The sequence below is a fragment of the Leptidea sinapis genome, chromosome Z, assembly GCF_905404315.1.
Source record: "Leptidea sinapis chromosome Z, ilLepSina1.1, whole genome shotgun sequence".
Taxonomy (NCBI): domain Eukaryota; kingdom Metazoa; phylum Arthropoda; class Insecta; order Lepidoptera; family Pieridae; genus Leptidea; species Leptidea sinapis.
The window spans coordinates 2,673,785-2,700,877 of record NC_066312.1 but is presented as its reverse complement, the minus strand read 5'-3'; the positions used below and the strand labels follow the sequence as shown (position 1 = coordinate 2,700,877).

At 32.7% G+C, this 27,093-nt stretch overlaps 1 protein-coding gene across 5 annotated transcripts in view; it reads right to left on the bottom strand.

Annotated features, from left to right (window-relative positions):
- Positions 1 to 4,693: 4,693 nt before the first annotated feature.
- LOC126978383 (GRB10-interacting GYF protein 2) overlaps positions 4,694 to 27,093 on the bottom strand; it is a 41,913-nt gene continuing 19,513 nt past the window's right edge. For 3 of the 5 annotated variants that reach the window (XM_050827141.1, XM_050827144.1, XM_050827145.1), the window contains exons 16-27: positions 16,457 to 16,750; positions 16,122 to 16,385; positions 15,883 to 15,960; positions 15,442 to 15,554; positions 14,075 to 14,153; positions 13,211 to 13,429; positions 11,893 to 11,970; positions 11,477 to 11,765; positions 10,545 to 10,784; positions 10,054 to 10,177; positions 9,608 to 9,707; positions 4,694 to 9,304 (exon numbers count right to left, since the gene is read on the bottom strand). In XM_050827141.1, the coding sequence (XP_050683098.1) occupies positions 9,188 to 9,304; positions 9,608 to 9,707; positions 10,054 to 10,177; positions 10,545 to 10,784; positions 11,477 to 11,765; positions 11,893 to 11,970; positions 13,211 to 13,429; positions 14,075 to 14,153; positions 15,442 to 15,554; positions 15,883 to 15,960; positions 16,122 to 16,385; positions 16,457 to 16,750 (1,995 nt within the window). In that variant the 3' untranslated portion in view covers positions 4,694 to 9,187. The remainder of the gene's footprint in view (positions 9,305 to 9,607; positions 9,708 to 10,053; positions 10,178 to 10,544; positions 10,785 to 11,476; positions 11,766 to 11,892; positions 11,971 to 13,210; positions 13,430 to 14,074; positions 14,154 to 15,441; positions 15,555 to 15,882; positions 15,961 to 16,121; positions 16,386 to 16,456; positions 16,751 to 27,093) is intronic. The other 2 variants (XM_050827143.1, XM_050827142.1) reach the window with 2 other exon arrangements.

The following is a 27,093-nucleotide window of genomic DNA, read 5'->3' as shown; positions in this document are numbered from 1 at the left end:
TTTTTTTGTTTCAGTACTTTTGGCAATACTTGGTAAACCCTTAGTGGGCAGGGCTTATAAAGTGACCCGCCAAGCGGATTTATATCATAGTTCGGTAAGGCGAGTGAGTACGATAGGAGCCTGGTAGGGCGAGATTTTAAAAACAGATAAAGAAATATCCAAAGGGGAAATGAACCACTTTTCATGTGTAAGTAGACCATTTATATTAAAATATAATAAAATGTATTTTGAGGGATGGCATTATGTATAGTGTAGGTAGCAGCACATTTTACTAACATATCATTAACTAAAATATTTGTTTAATAACTAACAGATTTGGTTTTAATTTCAAATTTTTGTGTGATGGTATTCTATTGTATTTTTTGTTTTTCTATAATGTTCACTTTTATTTCAACTTTCTACTCTTCCTGTATAAAAATATGTACGAGCTAGTGCTAACTTAGATTCCTATAAGACGGGTTGTAAAGATTATGGATAAAAGCTGTTCAACTTATATGCAATACTAAAAGAAAATTATTTTAATAATAAATTAAAAACAGCCATAGATCACCCCGTGTATATGCACGCTGTTAGTCTAAACCGGCTGCACATGCCTCGGGCATCCAATGCGTTCGGTGAAAGAACAACAGCTTACATAGTACCTAGACTGATTAATAAACTGCCACGTGACTTGACCGACTCGTTGACTGAGACTAATTTAAAACAGAATTTAAAAAATACTTTTTAAGACTTGACTGACCACCGATCAACTTATCGTGCTTAACTATTAATTGTATCAAGTACTTTTACTTTTATTTGTATAATTATAATGTATAGCTAAGTGATTGTGAACTATTTTTTCTTTTATTAATTTAACTCTGTTGGTGTAGACTTAATTTAGCAATTGTACAAACCTCAGTGGTTTTTATTGCTTTGAAACCGCAATGTAAAATTTGTTTTTTATTAATAAATATAAAAAAATAAAAAATAAATTAATATAATGCTCGTATAATACCTTTATTTATTACGGTATGTGTAGATTGATGCATCTACTGTACTCAATAACTCATGAAAATTGAAATAATTAAGTTTTAATTTACTTTTTTTTTACTTACTCGTTTTTGACGTTTGAGTATTTTTGTTGCATAATGTATTGTAATTGAAATGATTTGTGAGTGCAATAAAAATAATAAATTGTAAAAACTAATATGTTTTGACAGGAGCAACCTCAGAGTTTCTTGCTCATTCCTCTCTGAGGAAACCTGCCTTCCAAATGAGCTGTTTGAAAAAATGACATATATCAAGTGTAATAACATGATTTACCTATGAAGTAAAAATATTCTGGATTTGATTTGATTACTAATGGTAACTAAATCATATGTAAATGTGATAATTTCAATTTAAAAATTAAGACTAAAAATTCACGATGATTTCTTTTTAGAAAACATCGTGCTTTTACACGGTACCAATTAGTACCAGGAGAATTTAATGGCTCCTTAAAAAACACACATGCAGCATTTCTTTTACAAGAGTTAGTAAGCACTACATTGCAAGAAGAGTGCTTGATAGGTATCCTCATCTCTCCTAAATTTATTTACGATTTCTCAAGGAATATAATTTATATGCTTGTAATAATATGCTAATATGTATAGTTCCATAATCCATTTATTTTATTATGACTGATTTCCTCATACATAACGCATGCATCGGCCACGTATCTGTCAAACATTGACAATATGTCAAACGCGCGAACCAGTTACAATGGTTACCGTTATCATGTTATGCTGAGAACCAATAACATAAATCACGTTGGGCGCATAACAAAGTAACAGACAAAGCACATCCTAATATCGACACAGATTCAAAATCAATAATACTCTTTAATTAATGCAATGATAGTTTACTGTATTGTGACGTAATATGGGACTTTTTGGCGCCTAATAATCAACGGTAGATCTACATAGTTTGACAAGACTGCTTCCATATGCTATATTATGCGTTTACTGATTTTATCCAATTATTATCATTGACAATCCTAAATATTTAACAGCGTTTATTAAAACATTAACTTTTATTTTTGTTTATTTAAATTTGAGTATGCATATATTGGTGAGCACTTCATTCAATTTTTTAATTTTACATTGCGGTAAGGCCATCAGCTCAAACCAAAACATTTTTTCATTCATCATTTTTAAAAACAATATTAAGCCCACTTCGATTTTTTTGAGCGTTTAGTAGCTAGTTGTATAAATTCATATCTGTTTTTGCATTCGTGCATCGGTAGAAATTAATTTTGATGACATGGTAACCTTACTTCTAGCAGTTTTATTGCAGTATTCGTGTAGCAGCAATGCAGTGAAGATTAGTGGAAAACGTCAAACTGTACGAGTCAAATGACAAGCGTACAATTATTAATCAGAATTGCCCTGGCGAGAAGATTCGCAAAGGATGAGGATTACACCACTGAATACACGTGCTGCTGAGGATAAACTAAGGTAATGTTGAAAATCTGACAGCATATTAGATTAGTATCATTATAAATAAAAAAAAGTGTGTGTGTAGTACTTATGTATCCACGCAAGAAGTTATACTTCTTTGGCTTAACGAAGCAAAAATCATTAAAATGTCATTCCTCGTGCTATTCTTCGTTTTGGAGAAACCTTGCAAAGATGGCTTTGACAATTAATTACGAGTATTAAATCATGAATACGGCTGTATGGGCTTGAACTCTTTGTCTGTCCTAATAATAGACGAAATATATGAAAAAAAAAACGAATGACGCAAACATCAGAAAATTTTAGGAACCAACTTCAACCTCATAGAGTACATTATATAATATAGGTATAGAGTTGTCGATTAATTTCAAGGCGAAAGCGACATCGCGTGGGAAGTTGACGAAACATTTCTCGGTTATATCTACATATACGTATAACATAAATACCTGTTTTATGCTGTATTATGGTTGTTTTAATTGTAATATTAATTTGACACAGGAATTGCGTCATAAATTTAATGGCAGAATTACTGAAATATAGATATCAGGAACTTAAATTACAATAGTTAAACATATTATTTCCGTCTTCTTTTATTGTATAGCGAATGTTTGCATTATATCCTCCTCGTCGTGCGTCGAAATTGCTCCTCGAAGTATTTTATTGATGGACTGCACCAATTAGGTTTAAAGATATTTATTTCTCATTAAAAACATAATATTGTCACTTACATGAGAACATAAAAATATGATGTAATAATTTATCCGCCGTTATTTAGATGTTCAGTACATACATAAACATTATAGTAGGTACTTATTCTTCTTCACAAAATTTATGATTACACACTTTTACAGGTTACTGTCACATAACAAACAATTTCAGACATGTGTTCTATAAAAACTTTGAAACAATATAGTCTGATAACTATTACATATAAATATCATAGTAGATATAGCAAATATCTTGTCAGTCAATTCGGAACTATGCTCTTTGCATTTTAAGGAATTAAACGGAAATCAGTATATACTCAACACGCAACGAATGAACGAACACCAAACAACAACAATAATGAAAAGCAACGCAAAGCGATGGCGGCAAATAAATTAATAAACAACATGGCGATTAGCGGCTACCTACTGTGTAGGCGGGCGATGCGGGTCTGTATCAATCAGTGCCCTCTATAGACAAGTTGACAAATTAATTTAAATGTGATGGTATTGTATGAATCAAGAAATGTTCTAAGTGCACACGCCGTGTTCAACCTGTTACTTTTGTGTTACAGTGATACGCGCGCATCTTAAAATTTCACTCTCATCATTTTTTCATAACGCGCCTAAAGAAGTATAACTTCAGAAACATTTACAATATTCTACTGCTCATATCTATATATATAAAAGTGTCTCGCTAAAACTTGAGATCGGCTGGACTGATTTGGCTAATTTTGGTTTGAATTATTTGTGGAAGACCAGAGAAGGTTTAAAAGGTGAATAAATATGAAAATGCTCGGAATTAAATAAAAACAACGATTTTGATTTTTCTTTGATGTGTCGCCCGTAGTTCAGTAATTAAATTAAAATTATATTTTAAAATGAATAACTAATTAGAATTTTTAATTCTTTCTTTCTTAGGAGGAAAAAAAACTTCATTTTAGGTAACTGTAGTAGGTAGATTAACTACAGTTGTTAACTATATATAAGATTATTTTTATGTAGATTGATAAATCTTAAGTTTTGTCCAAAAATAAAATTGAACGTAACCGCACCAACAAAACAAAAAGTTTATCAGAAAGCTTTGAATTGATTAACAGACTGTAACATAACTGTGTGTGTCTATCAATATCAAAATAAAACCTTATAAAAGCCAGTATTTCAGGAAAATTCTGTTTTGTAAGAAAATAATAATAAAATTTCATTCGTACCGAGCATTTCTTTTGTTTTTATAAAAAAGGATTCCGTTTGTTTAAGTTTAGTTTATACAAAAGTTTAGGTATTTTATTTAGGCAGTACGAAGTCTGCCGGGTCAGCTAGTACCTAATAGTTTGTATTTTGTTTGTCTTAGTGTGTAGGTATACACTATTGAACTTTCTGTTTATGCGTGTAAAATGCAACTGCAATATAGTTTATATTTTAACTTTGCCACGATATGAAATAATCGATAATGTTATAATATGCTATCAAATAATTGTGTTTATCACTCAGCGAACTAAAATAAAACAAAAGACAAAAAATTTAATTTATTTTATTGAAAAGTAACTTTTAATCTTAAATAGAACCACCGGTCACACACTATAGCAACATTACAGTACATATCATCACTTCATCTTAAAATTTATTCCAACCATCGTTACGTAACTATATTTTTTAAGTGGTTAACATAGATATAACGATTTTAAAACAAATCATTTATAAAATAAACACTTAGCTTTTAAAGGTTAAGTTCAGTTAAAATAGTTATGATAAAGGATTTATAACTAAGTTGAGTGTGCCACAGTACAAGGAATCCGTTTATTTCATTACAATGTTGGTTTTTAGATTAATTAACACATTTAAAATTTCGATACTCTTTGCACTGTAAACATGTAAAAAAATAACAATGTGGACCCTTTATCCCGGCAATGCCTCATTCTGAATAATTGCTAAATACTTTTTATGTATGTTGTGTGTATGAATGGAAAAATAATTTTAATATCACCTGTGCGATTGTGATTTTGATGCTAAACAATTGCTCGTATCAATTTATACGCACTTGGTGTTAATGAAGTAAAGAATATTAATTTATTAACCAATTAACTCATGAAATATTTTTTGCATGTGGTGTGTATTAATGGAAAATTAACTATTAATATATCATGTGTGTGAATTAGTGTTTGTCACCAGCAATGCAATTTACTTTTTATACATTGTGTATATATAAATGGAGAGATAATAATAATAATAGAAATGAATATGAAATAACAACCGTATCAAATACTAAATGTGTTCGATGAACCTTAAAATAAAATATAGACTACTGACCTCTACTATATACCACTGGACTGGCGGCTGACAAAGTGCTTATGTACCTGTTTGATATTCGCCATTTTGTCGCTGTTGGCCATTAGCGAGAGTCTGCGGTACTAAAACTACCGATGACAACCTCAGCAAACATGGATAGATGGCGGGAAACTATTTACAAAAAAAAATGTGAACTTTACTACGTTGATTCTTGAAGTATAAATAACACGGAAAACGAACGAAATTAATTAAAAATAGGCAAAAATACTTCAGAGTATTGAAACGTTCCTTCGCAGCCATTTGTAACGTCAAAATTAGTTCTCTGGACGCATGCGAGTGGTGCTTCAAATAGGCACAAAAATTTGCTGTCAAACATATGGAACAGCCTGTCCAGTGGTATTTATACAGGTCAGTGATACACTTCATGTCACTTCGTGTGTTCTGTATTGAAACCTGTTGTGCTCGTGATACAGTTGTCAATGTTGCCTATGAAACGATTATCGCAAAACTATACATTAAAAGGCCGTTTAGTATTAGTTATTAAGAATGTTACTTCAATGTAAATCGAATTATTGTATACCAAATATACAATAATCCATACATATACAACAAGGATTATAAGCTACATACATACATTTGTTATCACTTTAATATTATGGAGAAATTTTAAAGCTATTTCATACATCTATAACTATAATTACATAGAATGCCACTCTGCAAGTGATTATTTTATTAAATATATGTTATTTGAGCACATTCAAAAGACGTTCAACTTACGAATTCGTTCGTGACACTGCAAGCATTCACAGCGCGTATTTGTATTTATAAAGCTTGTGCTCCAGTACCTTCCATCCACCGAAAGAATCGCAGTGTTAACGCACGAGATTGTAAGGTTATAAAATTAATTAGATTCATGAATTGCATTGTCAAGATACAAAGCCTTTATCAATGGGAGCACACTCATCTTTACAAATTCACTAAATACATTTAAAATTCCTCAAAAATTACATTAATTAATTTACAAACGATTATACAATTTACAAACATTAATGTACATAACTAATTATAGTAAAAATGCCTATGATATATCTAATATTGGACAGTTAAAATCGATTTCGATATTACAAAATGGAATACAAAGATGTTAAAATTTAAAATAATATAAAAATTAATGTTCACTTGCATCTCAAATTAAATTACCTAGCGGATACTCTACAGACGATAGATGTAACATCCCGACAAAACCAACCAGATGAACGAGAGAATGTTTACTTCAACACATTAGTTATTCGAACTTCATATCACACAGCACTCACTTCATTATGTATGATGTTATGGCAAGTTATTTTCAAGACCTTAATAGTCAAGAATAAGGTAAATTAAAAAAAAAGGAAAAGCAAAAATACAACGCAATACATATTATGGTCAAATTGGGAAATTTTAATTATAAGTAATACAGCAAATATTTGATCACAATAAAACTATTGCTTTTCACTTAGGATAGGTAGCTAACACTTACCGAATAAATTATACTATTTCAAAATTGCCCAATTTGAATTCATTGATACCTTTACAAATATTATTTATAAGGCACTATTATGCCCTTTCAAACTCAAAAATAAATTCTAAATAAAGCACTGTCAAACAGCATAACCACATTTAAGATAATAAAGGTGAATTAATATATATTTTGAATTTATTATACAATAGAATATTAAATAATACAGTTTGCCAATTTATTAGCTGTTTAATCGAAATTGTATGGCTGAAATCTAATTGCGATTTTAATTTATTTCTACAGGAAACCCCCTCCATATAAGTGGGGTAAGAACATAGTTTGGTTCTCAAGTAACTACTTCTTTTTTATAATCAATAGTCAAATCATGTTACTATTGTTTTCAGAACGAAATATCATGAAACCTTAAAAAAGGTGTAGCATCTTAGGAACCCTCGTTATACCCATTTATAAACTTTTAGCAACATCGACATACATTTCCTTTTAAAAGCGGCTGAGTTATGCGCATTGAGCTGACAAGTTTTTAATTTAAGCATTTAGGAGGTGTTAGGACACAACTGAATTAGGCTGGCACGCCCAGAGAGATACCACTCCCCCACTTATAACCGGCGTGAAATGGCGGCTTTACCGCTGTGTTTCGTCCGGTGAGTGAGGTATCCGGATAATTTCTTGTCTCGCACAGCAACTTTGTGGAATTTATTACCGGCTGCGTATTTCCCGAACCTATACGACTCAGGGACTTACAAGGCCGGCAACGCATCTCTTGACACCTGCTTGGCTGTTACCTAACCTCTCCCCATCCCGGGAACCTCTTGCCCAATTGTCCCCTCTTATATATAAAAAAATAAGTAATTGCAGGGTTTTGTAACTTAATGTTTGTCAATGTTTTCAAAGCAGCACCACGAGAGATGATGAAAGATTTATTTTTTTACTGAACTGCTAAACGCCTTCCTAACTTATGTATTTCACCTTGATTATAGGAAGCAATTAAGGTAAGAAAAAGTGTAGAAAACTAGGAAAATAAAGATTACAAAGTATTCATCAAATAGCAAAAAAAAATTTTGGAAATTTGAAAGCTAAGGTGGTGGCACTTAGTTCATCAACAATACTTGGTTTGAAAAAATTATACTTCTATCAAACATCTGCAATCACTTATTTGCCAGCTCGCACCAATTAAATGTTTATTGTGTATTGTGATGTTACCAAACAGTTTTTGTAACAATGTAGGAGTTTGGTCAAATCACATTTACAATAATTGACAGCCATTCAATTTCAATAGTTAATGCAGTTTATCCAACACGGATGGATACCATCACATCAGGTGTTGGAAAATCGCATTAATTTCATACACACAACATACTACAGAATGCATTTATTTAAAAAAAGTAGTCTAATACACATATAACACAATAACAACGATCGAAACGGATGAGTCGCACATTTAACACCTATTTTGGACTATAATTTGAATAGAGTATAATATATGTAAATTATGTAATAAGTAATAAGAGTTAGTATTTTTTGAATAAAATTTATTAAGGTGAGAAGTTAGTGAGCCTACTACTTCAATATTTTTAATCATAATTTTATTTTGAGCGATACTTTATTAATTAAAATGTATTTGAATAGCAAGCGACAGTATTGGTAAAAGTCAATTCGAATGGCCAATAAATGTTGAATTTTCAACCAATCTCCCGCTTGTTTGTTTGAGCTATGACGTCATTTTATATGCACCCAAGAGTGGTAGGCGTGAGTCCGGTGTTAAAAAAAAATAAAAATAAGTTATTTATGTGCACTTTTGAATAAAAACATAAAAATATCAACCAATTAAATCCAAATTTAAGAACTGTATAGAATTTGAAATTGATATGCGAACTTGTACTTTCCTAGGCTATGGCTCATTGCATTTACAACAAACTTTTTATGGCACCAGAGATGTGGCTTAAGGTATGAATAAATCAAATAATAAATAAATAGGAAAAAACTGATAAGGCATAAAAGGCATGGACCTTAATTAATAAATGATATATTTCTTTATGTAAAAAATCGTTCAACAAATAATTTCGAAAAAAATACACAAAATAATCTAGAAAAAAGATGAATAGAGGAAGCGACCCAACCAGTTCGATCGTACAAACTATAAATAAATAAGTTCATTTTGGTTTCACCGTTGCGTGATAATACTTAAAACGGCGATACCGTTTAGATCAGGCGGTGTCGATGTCACCCACGTTGATCCTATCCTCAGCAGCTGTCACCGAGAACCCAAGGATCCGCGCATCAACTTTGGTCATCTTATTCTTTTTAGCCTTCTTTCCTTTACCCTGATAAGAGATTTAAGTCATACAGTAGAGATATCGGGATATCGGTCACGAATTAAATGAATCTGTGTTAATGATGGTGACATATTGGTTAAAGCGATGATTTTTTGATGTAACGACCAACCGTCATATTATGTTCTTAATAAAACAAAACAATATTTGGAATATTGATTAAGAATTTAGACAATGATATATCTCTCTATTTCTATCTACAATATAAGTTAGGCACAAGAATTATTCTAGGAAGGTATAGCACTTTGCTATTCCCATACACTTGTATTTAAAAATGCGGAGAAGACGCCTTACCTCTTGAAAGTCCACAGATGAGCTTCGTGGGTTGATGGCAATTGCTGGGGAGCACAAATCGTCCGACGGAGTCACAGTACTAGCGCGTAGTAATTTAGATCTGAAATCAACATAGCCTATGTGACCGCTATGACGTCACCACACTGCACTCAGCGGTGCACTGTGTTGTGACATCAGGCAGGCATATCACTTAAAAAACTTAAAGTAACTTCAAAACAAACCACTATATTTTACTGAAATGAAAACCTAGTGTTTTTTCTTCATGCTTTTCACTTTTTGGGGACACTTCCAATGCTTGAAATTTTTATTAAAAAAAAATTAACATAATATTCATTAAAATATTCGATCGAATGATCATCAAACTTTTATTACATCGGGCTTGACTCATTGACTGCGATCCTATTATCATACTATGTAAAGGTTATTAAAAAAGAAATACTACCAACCTTTTCTCCAAGAACTGTCGAGCAAAATCACTTGTGTCCTTCGATTCACCTAAATAGCACTTAACATAATCTTTAACTTCGTATGGGGATTCAATGTCCTTAAGAAATGTAACGAAGGTTTTTACTGGAACAAACAAAAGAAAACAGAACTTAAAATATATTGTTTGTATATTGTAAGTTTCTACTTCATATAAATTTAATAGGGGGAATTATTAGGGACTATCCCTTTCCATTTTTTCCTAGCACACTTATCTAATAGCTAAACCAGCCCAAAATGTGACATACCTCAATGGATATTTAAATAAATATAAAGTGAGATAATTAAAATATAAAAATAGCCCACTTGTATGTTTGGTCTCGAATTTAGTGCCAGTGTTTTTGACTGGAATACGGGGTTCGGGGAACACCAGTTAATTCTTCCACAAATAATTTATTACGTACGACTCAATTAGATACTTCAAGTAACATCAACTCATTACACATCAACATACCATCAATCTTAGAGCTCCAAGAGGATAGCGCATTAGTACACCACGTCTCAAACTCGACGGCCGGCGTCTTTTCCTTCTGCTTTGTACTCGTGACGACTGTAAACTTCTTTTTGCCCTTATCTACTTTCGACTCAGTTACTTTAGTCACGTCGGGTGCTTTGATCGGTTCCGCTTTTGGCAGTTCTATTTTCGGCGGCTCCGATTTTGGCAGTTGAGTTGACTGCTGGGTCCAGAAACCACCTTTAAAATTAGAAGAGTTATGAATACAAAACATCTTGAAGTAAATATAAAGAAGGTTTTATACGTTATAAAGAATCTTAATCTATTAAAAGATATTAAGAATCAGCCCGTTTCGAAAATGTTGAATTACTTTGATTACATTTATAGTTACACAAAGAAAATGGATGGTATTGTCGTAAAATTACTGCTGTAGCCAGCAACAGGCATTGACAGAATATTGTGAGCGAGGCGAAGCAAAGCAAACATTTTTACGTTTGATGCGGTGATAACTTTAGACTTTCTACATTTCGATATCTCAGTCCCAAAGAGCAGAAATATGTTGTCAAACAACACTAAAAAACAACTCCAGTTATTCCGGTATGAATAGAAAATATCGGAGATGATTTTCAAAATAATACTGAAACTCCAAAGCATGACAAAAAACTATCCTGTGACTATAAATATAATTATCTTTTTATGACACCTCAGGTATCGTTCTGGGATAAAGATGACAGAAGATAACAACAGATAGAACATGTTGCAGTAAAGTAATTACCCCCTCTGGAATACAGACCTCTGACCCTTGAATACAAGGAATTTAATATTTCTTAATAGTTATCATGAAAATTATAACAAACACGAACCAAAAAATTTTTCAGCAACGTGCTTTACATAATGCTGAAAATAAAAAGATTTTTAGCTTATCATGTTACCATTGGCGTTATTTCCCCACGCTACGTTGTTGGGCGTTGGTGTCTTGGCCCGCGCTTCCTCTTTCGGCTGCGTGATTCCAGTGGTTGATGTCTGGCGTCGATTCTCTATCGCACTAGCTGGTTGCCGACGAGTCTCCGTCGCACCAGCTGTTTGTCGACGTGTGTCCGTCGTACTAGAAGGTTGCCGCCGAGTTTCCGTCACACTGGCTGGTTGCCGACGGGTTTCCATCGTACTAGCTGGTTGTCGACTCGCCTCCGCCACATTAGCTGCTTGACGACGAGCCTCCGCCTAAATTACATGTACCCAACTAATAAGCTGACGCGAATTTCATATTTTATTAAATTCTCGTTTATAGCTTTTGTCAGCCATTTACAATTACAAAGAAGCACAATAATAAAAGAAAACTTTAGATTACCTGAATTTCAGCAAGATTGTTGCCTGGTGGACTTGCGCTATTTTTTATCTTTCCCCAACCAAAACTGGCTTGCAATTCCTGTTAAATCAAAAACGAATAAATTTTTATTTATAAAAACCGAAACATTTACCATCTCTTATACCTATATATTTAGTAGGTATACTATCGAAACTGACAACATCAAGTATCCTCATAACGGCGAGACTAAATTTAAAATGTTCATGTGTGCTAATTTTACAGATGTGTTAGTGACTTAGTGAAATGAAATCGACGTCACTGCAAAAACTATGGCAATATTGCAGCATATCACACTGATTATTATTACTTGATGGAAATTAAAAAAGTGCATTATTATAACAATAATGATGAACAAGCGCTAGTGTATCTTTAACTTCTTCATCGTTCACTTGGACTTTAGTTTGATCTGTTACAGTAATAATAATAATAGAAAACTTATAAGATTTAGTTAATATATTGTTTATTGTCTTATTATATTGTATATTATTTACTTTTGCGAGAGGGAAAATAAACATAATATAAAAAATTAAGTATCTATAACCTAAAAGATATACACATTAATAATAAAATTGTGTAATTAGAAAAGAAAGCCGACTTTATTAGTCTCCCAAATGGCCGCGAATTTTTTAACAAAAGGAAATGGGGATGTTTGTGTTAGAACTAATAATCAAATCAAATAAAAAACATACAGTGACAAATTCCGTTTAGTATGTGAAATTGATTCAGTTGAACGAGACAGCTGTTTCCTTATGTTAAATTCATTTTTCCGTCGAATCGGCAGCCACAGGCAACCTGAGCGATGTGTTTGCGAAAAAGGTACTTTTGTACAACAGACATAAATATCGACATATCGATAGATTGTATTTTGCTTGTGGTCAATCCCTATGACAAATATTGATAAACGAGTAAAAATAATGAGAGTAGTATTGAAGAATTATTATTTACCTGAGAAATGTCTCTCTATTTAGATTGTTGCTGTATATAACAACTCAATAACAGAACACGATACCTTATTTTATTTTTTTATTAATATTTCTTAAAACGCAGTATAATTACGAGAAAAACACTAAAATTAAAACACGGCCCAACTTAGACTCTAGAGTAATGAATACTAAATTGTTTTGAAACGGTTTCACGGTCTATGTATTCTGTCTCTTTCTCACACGTAAGTTATTGTGTAAGGATAATTGTATCACTCTCGCACAGGTTTACGTCTGTTGCGCAAGTATAGGTACTATATATGTGTATGCTTCTGCCATACGAAGTCTTAAAATGTGTATAGTATCATAGATAAACAAACCTCTTCTCTTGCCACGGCAGCAGCCTGTTGTTGCGCAATCAAATGCATCATGTGTTGTTGCTCTTTCATTTGTTCCATCTTCTTTTCTCGCTCCAATTTCTGTATTTCAGTTAACGTCATCATCCCATCCTTTGAAACAGACGTGGCATGAACGACGGCCGACCAAGGCGCCTTCTTCATCACCGATTCAGCAGCCAACAGCTTTTGGTGATGGTGTTCCTGAGATTTAAAGAAAATTTCAACTATGGCCGGCTTTCTTTTATCGTGTGGTGCATGGAATATTAAAATAAACCTGGATCGAATATGTTATAGATGTTTAACCGAATTTTTGTTTACAGACTCCACAGTATTTTAAAGTTAACAGAATAAAAAAAAATGTGTAGGACATTTGATCGGGCGAAATGCGACCTTCTGCGTTAAGTCATTTTGAAAACCGGCAATTTCCATTCGATATAGTGCAGTGCAGGCTTTTTAAATAAATATTTTTGACAAAAACTTGATTGACAAGGACTTGTCAAAAATATTTTTCTAAGATTCTGCCGTTTTGTGTTTCGAATTAAAGTGTGTTTCGTATACCATCCCAACAACAAATTTTGAGTCGAAACCGAAAAGAACATGTAAAAATCAGCCAGGCTTAGAGCGTACTTAGACGTTGCTCAGACTTTACTTACGTACAACTTATCTGTGATAAAACTCGAAATTGACCTATGCATTAGGCTGTTTTAGCTTCAGCTCAGCATAATTTCAGGTGTCAAACGACTACAAAAAATTACGCTACACTTACACTCAGCTAAGTTTTACGTAAGTAAATTCAGAACAAAGTCTAATTACGCTCTATAGATCTCAGCCTTCGAGGTTAATTACCTCAATTACCTGTTGACTCTTTCCTAATTCCATCTTTTTCTTTTCTTCTTCTTCCTCCGCAATTTTTAAATCTTCTTTCCTGAAATGCGATAAGAAAATTGTTATCGAAATTTGTATTTACATGTTATAGTCACGTTATAATTACGATTATTGAATTTTCTCACGAAATACATACAACATATGAACGCGCTGTAGAATTGGATCACTAAGGTCAATGCTTCGATGAACCTTTGAACATCGGAAGGATGGAAAATTTAAAAGCGACGTTGCCAGCTCGTTTGCAGAGCAACCATGTGCATTATGATCACGACGCTCTTCAATGGCGTCGGTCGTACCTTGGACGGCATAGGGGTAATACAGCTTCTATAGACAATAAACAAGCTTCTTCTTCTGGGACTGATGACCGGTAAACAAAAAAACTTTCAAAATTTGTTGTTTCTTCTTAATGTATCAAATCAATAGTTTTTTAATTGTTAATAATATTAAAAAATTCGAATAACACAAAAATACCTGTACTAATTCCATGTTCAGTTACTGAGTTGGTAAGTTATTAATGTAAAAAAGTATAATTGTGGCCCGTTTTAAGTCTTAGTAGGTTTTTTTCCCCCATTTTTTCTTTTTATTTTGAGTATTTCCCTCTTCAGTTTACCGCCGGTTCCGAGATATGGGTCGAGAGCACCCATGATTCCGAAGCTTATGGCAAATATTTCATAGCTGCTTCTGCGATTGCTTTAAGTGATCGGCCGTATTTATTAAATGAACCAGCAATAAGTTCAATTATTATTAGTTTTATTTATAACCTTCAGTTTTTTACAGTAGTAATTAGTTGGGTTCTGTGTGTGTGTTATTATAGATTCTTTCAAGTTTGTAATAATTATTATTTTATGGTGAATTTTATACTACCTACTTTGAGGTTGGCGTATGTATATTTATGAACAAACTGACAAGACAACTGCATACTCACAGTGCTTCATTATTTATGTAAAAAATGTTAGTGTACAATATTGCAAGATTGGTCAATGACCTACTCTTGAATTGGTTGAAAGGCATATATATCTTGTTCTGGTCATAGACAGAATGTGTAACTTGCAACCTCAAATAGCCAAGAGCATTACTGGCTAACATTTACATTAGGACAGGAGTGAAAGCGAAACATATGCTCTATAATGCGTTTGTTGTCTCAATAGTAGGATATGGTATTACTAGTTACGGTAGAACTTACCTTGATCGAATTCTCCAATTAGAAAATAGTATTCTCAAATTCTAAAAAGTATTGTACCACGAAGCAGTAAAGTAGAGTAGAACGCACGGTACTCTACATAAAACATTTTTTTCAAAATAAGAGGGACTGATGTTGTTAACATCACCTTTTACGTTCGTTTTCCTCGGCCGCCTTAATCTCTTCTAATTTCTTTTTATTTTCTTTGTTGTTATTCTTTTCTGCACCTTTTACGATTGTGAAGCCATCTTTGATTAATTCCTTTAAAATTAAAACTATAATTAATAAACACCATACAAAGTAATGTTAAAAATGAATGCCTGCTGAGATAATAAAACATTGACCACATTAAATCAAACGATAAAATTGTACCTAATAATATAATATAGTTCATCTTTGGAACTTTTAATTCTATTTAATACATCAACGATACTTTGGTTTTCTTTGAATAAGTAATATTTTTAATATTTTCAGTATGTTTATTTCATACATGAAAAGTCTCACATATATGGAGTATAAATAACCTTAAACATTTAATTAATCACGCTATGACTTCGCACGTTACGAAAGCATATACATCATAAATTACCTTCTTCTCCATCTCAGCATCTTTTTTAGATTGCTTTTCCTCTTTCTTCGATTTTGATGAAACGCCGGATGATGATTTCTAAAAATAAATATTCTGATATTACATTCTTAGTTTTTCTGGTTTATTTTAAACATAAAAATAACAATAGCTCATTATAGATGTTCATATTAACCCAGGTTGTAACAAGCATCACATTGAAGATTAATCCATCACACATTAATGATCTACTCAAAATTTACCTCACGCTTGTTCCCTTCCTCCTTTATCTTAACTTCAGTAGTTTCTTCCTTCTTTTCTTCCTTTGTCTTCTTAGCTTTACTCTTAGTAGTTGTATTATTTTCTTTATGCTTGGCCACCTTGTCATTTTCAATTTTAGCCGCTTTTACTTTTGTCTCAACCTTTGATTCTGCTACTTTGGCCTGTGTGTTGCTCACTTCTATGCGCTGGCTGTCCATGCTATTATCACTTTCAACGTTTACATCGGTTTTAACACGTTCCTTCTTCTGAAAAAAAAATCTAAAATAAAAAACAGGAGATATTTTTGTAGCATCAATATATTTTAAACAATACTTACCATTTCTGTTTCGAGTATCTCTTTTTCTTTCACTTCCGGCAAAGTGGATGTCATCGGAGGCAACAGTTTTTGGAGTTCGTCGAGATCAGGGGCTGCTGGTGCTACTTGTGCAATTACGTCATTATTATTTGTAACTCTTTCAGATGTCATCGGCATAGCATTACTTACGAACGGTTGTTGCGTGGGAATTGCCATAGAAGCTCTCAGTTGTGCTAGAATCTCATCCTCAGTTAACATATTATCTTTTGTAATCCCCTGGGATAAGAGAGAATTTGAAGCATTTGCCGATGGAGGCTAAAAAATGGACTGCCATTGATTATTATAAATATTACCCTACATATCGTGCTATTAAAATAATATGGCTTCAATATTGCAATGATGTATTTAAACTAAACAATTTTTCTAGTGAAATGGTAACAAAACCTTGCACCATAAAATCCTATCCTGAACTAACCTGTGAAATTTAATTATTAACTTTTAGAAGCGAAAATAAAGAATAATAGTGATAAGCACATAATCATTTTATCTGGAAAAAATCCTGAGATGAATAATTAATGGTGACTTCAAAGAAAAACATGCACACTTCGTAAGATGCATCTATTAATATTGTGATACCTTAAACTAAACATTTAAAGCCCCATTTTTTACAAACGACATTATCATAAACAAAAGCAAAGCCAGCACTATCAATGAAGTTTAGGCCAACGGAACAAGATAAATAATATAAAAACATATTCCGAGGTCTACACGCTCCAATAAGCTTGAATGCCTAAAATATAGACGGCCTTAAATGGCATTTATACCGTATATATTTATATCACTGGCTCTCGTAACGAAATCCAGTATAAATCTGTTTGAATACAATCTTATCACCTCCCACTGGCCTTACTTCAGACAAAATCATACAAACCAACGCTATGTCGAATTTAAACTAGGATTGATGAAAGTTTGGAGTCGATTAGTAGTCAGATATAAATGCATGCAGATATAAATAACAAGATGCCATCCAAAAGTCAAGCAGATAGAAAGACCAGAAGTACTATTACTTATTTAAGCAACAAGCATTTAATTAGTTTGAACAGTAAATACAGTGCTATAACCCGTGTCAGTATGCAAAATAAATGACGGCTTGTATTTGCAGTTACAGCAGCACAGTTAGTAGAAAAAAGTAACATTCGCCAGCAATTCAACTGGTCGATTGTCCAAAATATTTTGTGTCATTCTTTTAGTGCTTATATTTGTTGCACGCAGTATTGCCGCGTATATCGCGACATCAAAAGGATGTGATCGAAACGTAATAATGAGCGACGTCATTTTAGATTATTTACGGCCGTTCCCAATATACTATCTACAGATAGAGATAAATTACTACCTTCTACTGTCAGTAATTAGCTGTCAATAATCTGAGGCTGTCCCAATATAAGTCATTCTTATCGCCAGTTTACTGTTGCAATTTCCATACAAACTTCTATCCCTGGTAAGCTATACGTCGCCCCATTGACAGACAGAGTGTACGGAAAAGGTGAGTTACCGTCGATAAGTTTATTGGGACAGAAAAGTCAACGATAGTTACGATTTTTTATCTCAAGTAGGCCACAACCGGAGATAGACAGAATATTGGGAATGGCCGTCAGTCTCTTGCCTCGGGACACTCGAACCAATATGCAAAGCTTCAGGTCATCAAAAATATGAATGTTTTACGGTTATGGAACATGAGTGAATGAAAAATAGAACTGTTATTGTACACCACTTTATCGACACACTAATATTAAGTTCTATTTTTTATTAGTGCACCTTTCTTTAAATTGCAAGAAACAACTTATTCACTATCAAAAAAAATTAAAAAAGCAATACTCCAGATTCGACAGACAAGATCATAATATATTTATAAGTCAGAAATTTAAATAAGATCCGCGTTCATTAATTAATCTTCCATAATTCGCATGATAGTTGATAACTATGTGATATGATAAAGAAGAAATAGTAAACGTAAGTATTTATTAATTTTAAATGTTAGTATTTACAACTTATTTACGAATTAGCCTTTTGAGTGTTCGTTTTTATTTTTTTCTAATTTACAAAAGGATAGTACATTGCGCAACCTAAAACTGTTGTTTATGTGAAAAAAAAAATAGTGATTCAAATATTAAAATTTGATGAAAAATTGCGTTTATTTATTTCCACCAAAAAATCAGTAGTAACTAAGTACTTCAAAAAATTAATTTTTCGTATCATCTGCTCAAAAATTATATATTCTGTGACTATATCGACTTAAGGTTGTTCATTGAAAGGCTCTAAAAACAACTCTAGGAACACTTAAATAACAATAATGTAGATTGAAACCTGTCCTAAATTGAAAAGAGAAAAATAATAATAATATTGAACCGAAAACATATTATATTCTAAAATCCCTGGAAACACTAAAATTTAACAAATTCAAATAAAATGTTGATCGAATCGACATATTGTCCAGTTTTCGTTTTTTCAACAAAGAATAAAAAAGGTATCGAGCACAATACAGCAAAGACTTCCATGTAATTAGTATGCTTTAACATGACGACTAAAAATTAAAACTTCTAACATGATAATAATACTATTCCGAATTAATACGTTACTTCAATAAATTTGTTCTATTTCCTCTCAGTTGGTACAAAAAGTAGAGTAATATGTTCCTCGGAGATAAAGTAGTCTTATTTTTTTATGAAAATAAAGGACGAGACTCTGAAGTCTTCAGCTGATGGTAATTGATACGCCCTGCCCATTATAATGCAGTGCCTCTCAGGATTCTTGAAAAACACAAAAATTGCAATTGCGCTCGTCACCTTGAAACATAAGATATTAATTCACATTTGCCTAGTAATTTCACTAGCTACGGCGCCCTTCAGACCGAAACAAAACAATGTTTACACATTACTGATTCACGGCAGGAATAGGCGCCGTTGACTTATCCTTAGGTGATATTAAACCCCTCGCTGCAATCGCAACGCTAATTTTAAATTTATCCATTTAGCCAAGACACTGCTTTATACTCGTGGTACACAATCTACTAATATCACAGATTTAATATACGCCACCAATATGTCAATGTCATAAATATATAGTAACAACTATCCCCGGATTCTGGGAATTATATATAATTAGTAGTCTTATTTTTTTATGAAAATAAAGGACGAGACTCTGAAGACTTCAGCTGATGGTAATTGATACGCCCTGCCCATTATAATGCAGTGCTGCTCAGGATTCTTGAAATACCCAAAAATTCTGAGCAGCACTACAACTGCGCTCGTTACCTTGTGAGACATAAGATGTTAAGTCAAATTTGCCCCGAAATTTCACTAGCTACGGCGCCCTTCAGACCGAAACACAGTAATGCTTACACATTACTCCAGTGGTACCCATAATCTAGCCGGCATCCTGTGCAAAGGTGCCTCCCACTGGTAAACTGGATCCCGCTTTCACGCTTGAAAACAAATGAAAAGCATCTACGGCAAGCTGTCCTCGCCCGCCAGATATTCATATGTACCATCGACAAAATGGATTCATGACCCACTTTGCTGATAATTTTTTTTTAATCATAAAAACAGGTTTACATTGACACGAAAAAGATTGTATGACTATTGGTGAACTGTCAGTGTATTAATACTTGTTTATTACGACTGTAGGAAAATTAATTTCAGATGGGTTACGACTCAATTTTGTCGATAATACGTTTATTCGAAGCTCTGACGGTGACGGAAAACATCACAATGAAACCTACACACACTTGGGCTCTGGATTCACCCACAGCGTTTCCACTTTAAATAGGGACACAGTAGACGTAGTTGCAGAAAATAGCCCTTCAGTACCTATTCCTATAAACCTAAGCAAGATATAAGAAATACCTCTGGACCAAGTTACATTGCTGCGTTGAGTATGTATATGTTACAAGCATGAAGCTAAAATATACTTAATTAAACTGGATTACACGTTTATTTACCAAACAATTAATACCAAGTAATAGTACCTGCCATTTACGTGATAAAGCAAAGTGTACCTAAATAAATTGATTGATTGAGTGGTGCCCTCGATTTCACCTGCACGTGCGCCCTAGCACGGCGAGCGGTAGAAGTAAAAAGACGCTCATTCTATTAATGTTAAAAACTAACAAAATTAAATTTTCACTATAATATCTAAATTGGAAAACGGCCAAATAAATTTCACACTACAATGAGTCTTAAATTAAGTGATGATAGTAATTATGTTATATGCCCTCACCATAGAATCGGTGATAAGTGAGGACATGAGATCAAAAAGCAGAGAACAGCTGTACTAGAGTGTCACCAGATTATATTCTAAAGGTAAGTCGTAAAAGTCGCAGTACACTTGTATTATACTGTTTTTATATTTTGCTGCCCAGTTATTATTTATTATGAGCGGGCCTTTAGTTCCCATTTTTTAAATTTAAAAGGTACTCATAGATAATAAGACAATTTTAATGTAGCTGGAGACATTAGATAAATTATACACAAAAATATGATACAATAAGTTTTATTTATCCTTAACAAAATGTTAGTAACTATGAAAAACGTAAACGTAGGCATAGGCCTTTAAAGAGAACAATAAACATGAAACCGTATTGTCTCATTACGATAATAATAAATTGTATGTTTTTAAACATAGCTTTTCTTATCAGCTCTATAAAAAAAGAAAACATCTCTTCTCATCGATGTATATTTGGGTGACTTTATTTTTGTTAAACACTATTAACAAAGGAGACAATTTTTTTTTGGGCCCACTGGATATGGTGTTGTTTATAGTATTATGCTAGTAAAATTGTAATTAATTTATTATTGTAATCAGGCCATATTTTATTGTAAAATCTAACCGGGTCCATGAAATTATAATAAAAAGGCAAACACTTGATACATTTCTGGTTTAGTAGTTATGGTAGTGCCCTGACTGCTAAACTGAAGTATTGAGATGTCAGTCACGCCTGGGACTATTAATTACTTGTGTGATAAACATTTCTGTTCTGGGCATCATTGTAAACCATCATTTATCAGCTGTATCCTTACTCTTCCTACAGGCTCTGTTTATTTTGATATCAGATAGTACTACCCATACTTACCTAATTATGGCCGTTTCTGTTTTCTCAATATATTATTAACATTTCTATATGATTTTTAGGTTATTTTGACGTTCACATTTTAGTCGTATTTCTCAGTATTCCGGTTAGACCTTTTCTAACTAAACATACCGTTATAATCTAAAGATTATAAGGAATAAATCAATATATGTTTCAATACTACACATCAATTTCGAGGTGGGCCTAATCGTCGACCAAAAATAACTGTCCCCTTTATGTTTTAATTATATTTTAAATTTTTATTAATAAAATAGGCGGTGAAAATTTGAAATTGTTATAGTTATAGTCTATTTTTCCTTACTTGTCTTAAATAATAAACAAATATGGCGTACAGAGAACCAGCTCGGACCAAGAGATAATTCATAGAGATGTGGATCATCGAACGAATGTACGACTAATCTTAATGGTTTTTATGCAGTGAACGAATTGCGTATAATGTTAGAAATTATACGACAAGTTATTTTATTAATCTTATTATTCGGATTTCGATGATAAATAGTATGCCTATCTTATAATATTATTATATACCAATAAAAAAGACAAAGCAATCGGGAGATTTCTGTTACGAGCCACCTTTAAGAGGGTCAAGGTGAATTTGAAAAATAGATATTTTAAGAAATTATTGGTATCGCGTTGCGCCTGAAACACATACTATCTGAGTGTGTGAATAGTCAGTGTTTATGTGCGTAATGCGTATGAATTTAAATTAGGGGTGCGAAAATCTAGTTTCATTCATCAACTTACTCAGTACTCGGTCATTATCAAATATAAAGAACGGGTCTTATGTCCCTACGTTTTCTTTTTACCTTAAAAACCTCTTAATATTTTATGTGCTACAAAATTTTAATGTGCTACCTATAGGAGGTTATAGGTTTGAAGTCAGTGCCAAGCCCTTACAACAAAATAAAAGTTCTGTTTCCATTCTCGATAATTCATTCTAAATGTACCATCTCTATAGCCAAACGTCAAAATCTTATGTTCATCAATCTGTGAAAGTTGAATCTGTTATTTTTGCAATTTTAGCAAAAATAATGTATATAAAAGATTAATAGCTTTAATTAGTGGATTTCATTCAAAGTCGTGTTTGTTTACTATTTAAGGCAAGTGAGGAAAAACAGACTTTAGAATATTTAGTTCTTGTGTGCTTGTGGCGAGAATAAATTCTCACTTTACCATAATGGTAAGACAACAACCTTTTTTATATATTTTTATTCTATAGAAACATTTATATATTTTACAAAATGTAAACTTTTATATTAAGCTATTAGATGTGCAGTAAACGATATCTAAAACATTTTATTTATAGGTACATTAGAGTCAGTCTCAAAATACAAACACAGAAAAATCTATTTATCACAAAATGGAAATGTTTTTATACAACTTACCAAAATGCATAATAATAAGGAATATAATTAACTATCATAAATTTACGAGCCGTCCAATCTTATAATTTAAAGTCAAATATTCATAGACTTCTTAATTGGTCTTTTTTCGGTATTTTAACATTAATAACAAAATGAGAGAGAGACACAGATTGTTTTGTTTATATAATATGATACCTGCCCTCCACACTTAATAATTTGGTAAAAAAAATACTTAGAAACTGGTATTTATAGTTTTAAGGTTTCATAGCAATAAAAAGCTAATTGTTTACGTCTAATTGACTGTAAAAAAAAGTTTACAACTGTCTGAAACCTTGCAATATCACATACAGCAATCCTAAATCAACGAATTTAAGTCTACAATGCTAACAACTAACACAATCTATAAACTTCTTGTGAGGCAAGTCAAACTCGCAGTCTCGGTTATTTAAATTGCTATTTATAAACAAAAAACTTACTACATAAACTGGACCAGAGAGTTACTTAACATATTATGTATCTAGCCTAAAATAAAGGTCGCACTTTAAGTCAAACAAAGATCTAAAAATCAACGTATACATAGATACTAATTAGTTAACCGTAAACAACGACAACTATAGTTAAGTTAAATGAAAAGTATTAACAATATAGCCGGTTATAAATACTTAGGTGAGATATTCGTATCGTACTTTCGATAAGAAATATCTTCTATGAAAATTTACAAAATAGTCGCGGCTTGTCATGTTTTTTTTTATTATAAATGCCAAAAATTAATATAAAAATAAAGATAGAACTCATTACTATTAAATAGTAATAAATACTTATATTGAAATATCAGTTCAAATGAAAAATTAGTTCAAAATTATTAAACGAAATAATGTAGCAAAAATGACAAGGGTTCTACCCTCTTAAAAAAATATGTCTATGATAACATAAGAGTGAACTCATTTTTAATCAAGACAAATAAATGAAGGAAAAACGAGCATAAAATCAAAGAGCGACTCACAAGTTACTCTTGAACAAAAAACAGTAACAAAAAATATATTACAGAAACTATACGACTTATATAATCATAGTAATAATGAATCACATATATTTAATTTTATTTTGGTATGTTCATTTCAATTCTTCCCTTTTTTCTGCGTCATTAAAAACTCAGTATTTGTCTTCTATTTCCAATTCACCACTCAACATTTGCATGCTGAAAAATGTTACGCAATAGTTTCACAAAGAAATAATTAACGCAATCTAAACCAAACAGAGAAACAATCAACAATCCAGCTTCATTTTTTGTGAACACCTATATTATAGTTAATCTAGTTTCATTCATCAACTTACTCAGAAAAAGATTTATTAATTTTTTTATGTTCATTTATTCGTATTAATGTTTTAATATTTATTCTGTGCATCTATTAAGAATGAAACTGAATGAATTCCATTCACTTATTATTTACTTGTTGCTGCTCATTTGTGCTATATTGCCGTACTGGCAAGTGAAATATATTGTAGTCTCATATTTAATTTTGATAAAAGCGAAAATATTTTGACAAACATGTGTAAGTATAATTGCAATAATACGCGGGATAGTCCGATAGCACCCATCCCTGGGTGGAAATTAATAAATATTCACAACAGCAGACGAAAACAGCGTATCCTTCCTAATGTTAAACAAATCTCCATGGTCAACTTTTTATGTCAAAAAGGCATACGTAATGAGCAAAATTGCCCAACGGAGCTGTCACAAATTGCAGTTTGTACACGAATCAGTCGTGAAATTGGTGTTGTTTGTTAGATATATCTAGAGATAGACTATTAAATACTTGATTTTGAGTAATCGGCTCTTAAAAAAACAACACGTGCACTGCTAGAGTGCACCAAAACATGGTAAGTAAAATACATTGGTAAGTAGAATAGAGAGGTGAGTGAAATGAACAGAATACGGACAATACTTCATGTTTGTTAAGGAATCGTGCATACTGGAAACTTATCCGCGTACGGAGAATAATGATCATGTCGTATGCTCATGGGAGCAGTATTGTGCCGGACTAACACCTACAGCTAAAGTTCAACCTCTATAAAGAACACATGAAAATGTTTTTTTTTTCATCTGCTTGTGTGATGTTTGTTTTCGGTCTACAATAAGTACAGTTACCGCGCTAGTTGAATGCAGTCGTGGCGTGAGATAAACAGCGGGGGCATCTCCCCCCTACAGTGTAGTGCTGTGCCGTATTCGTCGCTTACCGTGATATCGCGTTAATACTAAAGTTGCGATCCCGTGTTATATTTTTTTAATAATGACTGATCCGAGTCCATCAGGTTTCTTTCCCGAGAAATGGCGATAAATGTATTAGACGTGTGTGTTGAAGAAAGGCAGACTAAAAATTTGAGATTTAATTATAGGGTTAAACTGACGAAAAAAATGTGAAAGATAAAATTTTTAAACTTTAAGCATTATTTAAACTTATCGACACACTCATGATTATCGTCATCAATTTTAACTAGGTCACAGCACTCGGATTCCTGAACTCTGCATTCAACTTGAGCGTTATCTGTAGATAACTTGCAACTATATTTATATATTATTATATTTATAGTAAAAATACATACAATATATATAATATATATATATATATATTTATATATTAAAGAATATTGATCTCATTTATATAAGATCTGTACTGTCTCTATAAAAGTTTCTTTCCTATATAAAATGTTACACAAATGCAATTACTTGGTGATAGCTTCTTTCAAAAGCGAGATAGAATGGCCGCAAAGAAAGAGAAATAGCGTGGTAATCAAGTGAAAGCCGGAGGCAAACTGAAGACCGGACCCTCCCACAATGCAAATTAGAGCCCATTCCCGTAGAAGTTATGATCTGCGCCGCGCTCGGACTTTTTACTTAGTAGGTACGTGTAACAGGATTAATATGATCATCAGCCGGAAGACGTCCACTGCTGGACAAAGGCCTTACCCAAGGATCTTCACGACGATCAGTCCTGCGCTGCCCTTATCCAACGTATTATATTATATAACGAGACGATTTGTGATAACCCTAGAAAATAGCTTATATACAAGGCTCAGAAGTGATATGGGCCTAAATTTCTTCAAAACATTTTATCGTCCTTTTTGAAGAACAGCACCACTATACTTCTGTGCCATGCTTGGGGGGGGTTTAACCTCGAGGGTGGCGGAATTAAATAGCTTCTGGAGGATCTTAAGTACAGGAGTACCACCAGCTCTCAGAAGCTCAGCTGTAATTCCATCATCACCCGGCGCCTTGTTGTTTTTAAGCTGTTGTAGGGCTATACTAATCTCGCACAGGCTGATGTCTGGGATATCTTCGGTATAGTGTCGGGTTAAATTGGCTCTTGGGACTTCAGCCTTGTTGGTAACAGGTACCCGTGCGGTCGTGTATAACGTAGAACTAAATCTCGACCTCCCTGAAAAGTTCGGGTTTAGACGAAACGATCCTGCCGTCACCGGACTTCAGCTTCGTAAGTTGACTCTATGATTCGGTATGATAGTTGCACAATAATTTTTGATAATATTTTTAATTACTTTTAAAATTCTTAATTCAATTTTATTCCAAGCTGTAAAACCTTAATAATCTGATAAAAGTTAAGAATTGATATATATGTGACGACCAATCGGAAGCAGGGCACGTACCTCAAGCGGGGTCGATGCGCCATCTTTACTTTCAGCGGGACGCGGACAGTTCTTTTTGCGACTCATTTTTGGAGATTGATAGCAATTCATAATTGGATCATTGTTAAGAACATGTAATAAAAGGTTGGATTAAAAATAAGATCGGTGCCTTTTACCCACTGCTCGGTCTTAATGTCTATTTTCTTAAAAATATATTTGACATAATATTGTTACATCTAAATTAAAGTAGTGTAAAACCTTGATCATTGTGTTTTGTGCTCGTATTTCACCCAAATATCGCCCGCTAAGCCAACAACTACTACTGAAAGCCAAAAGGAGCAATGGTTCTTCTACTATATCTAAAAATCAATCAATCATACCTGTTTAATAACACAGATTAGTTACTGTTCTATGGCTATAATTAGCTATCAAATAAAGCACTAAAAGTTATTTTTTTTTATAACATTTCATAACATTATAAATACGTCACACATATGAGTCTCATA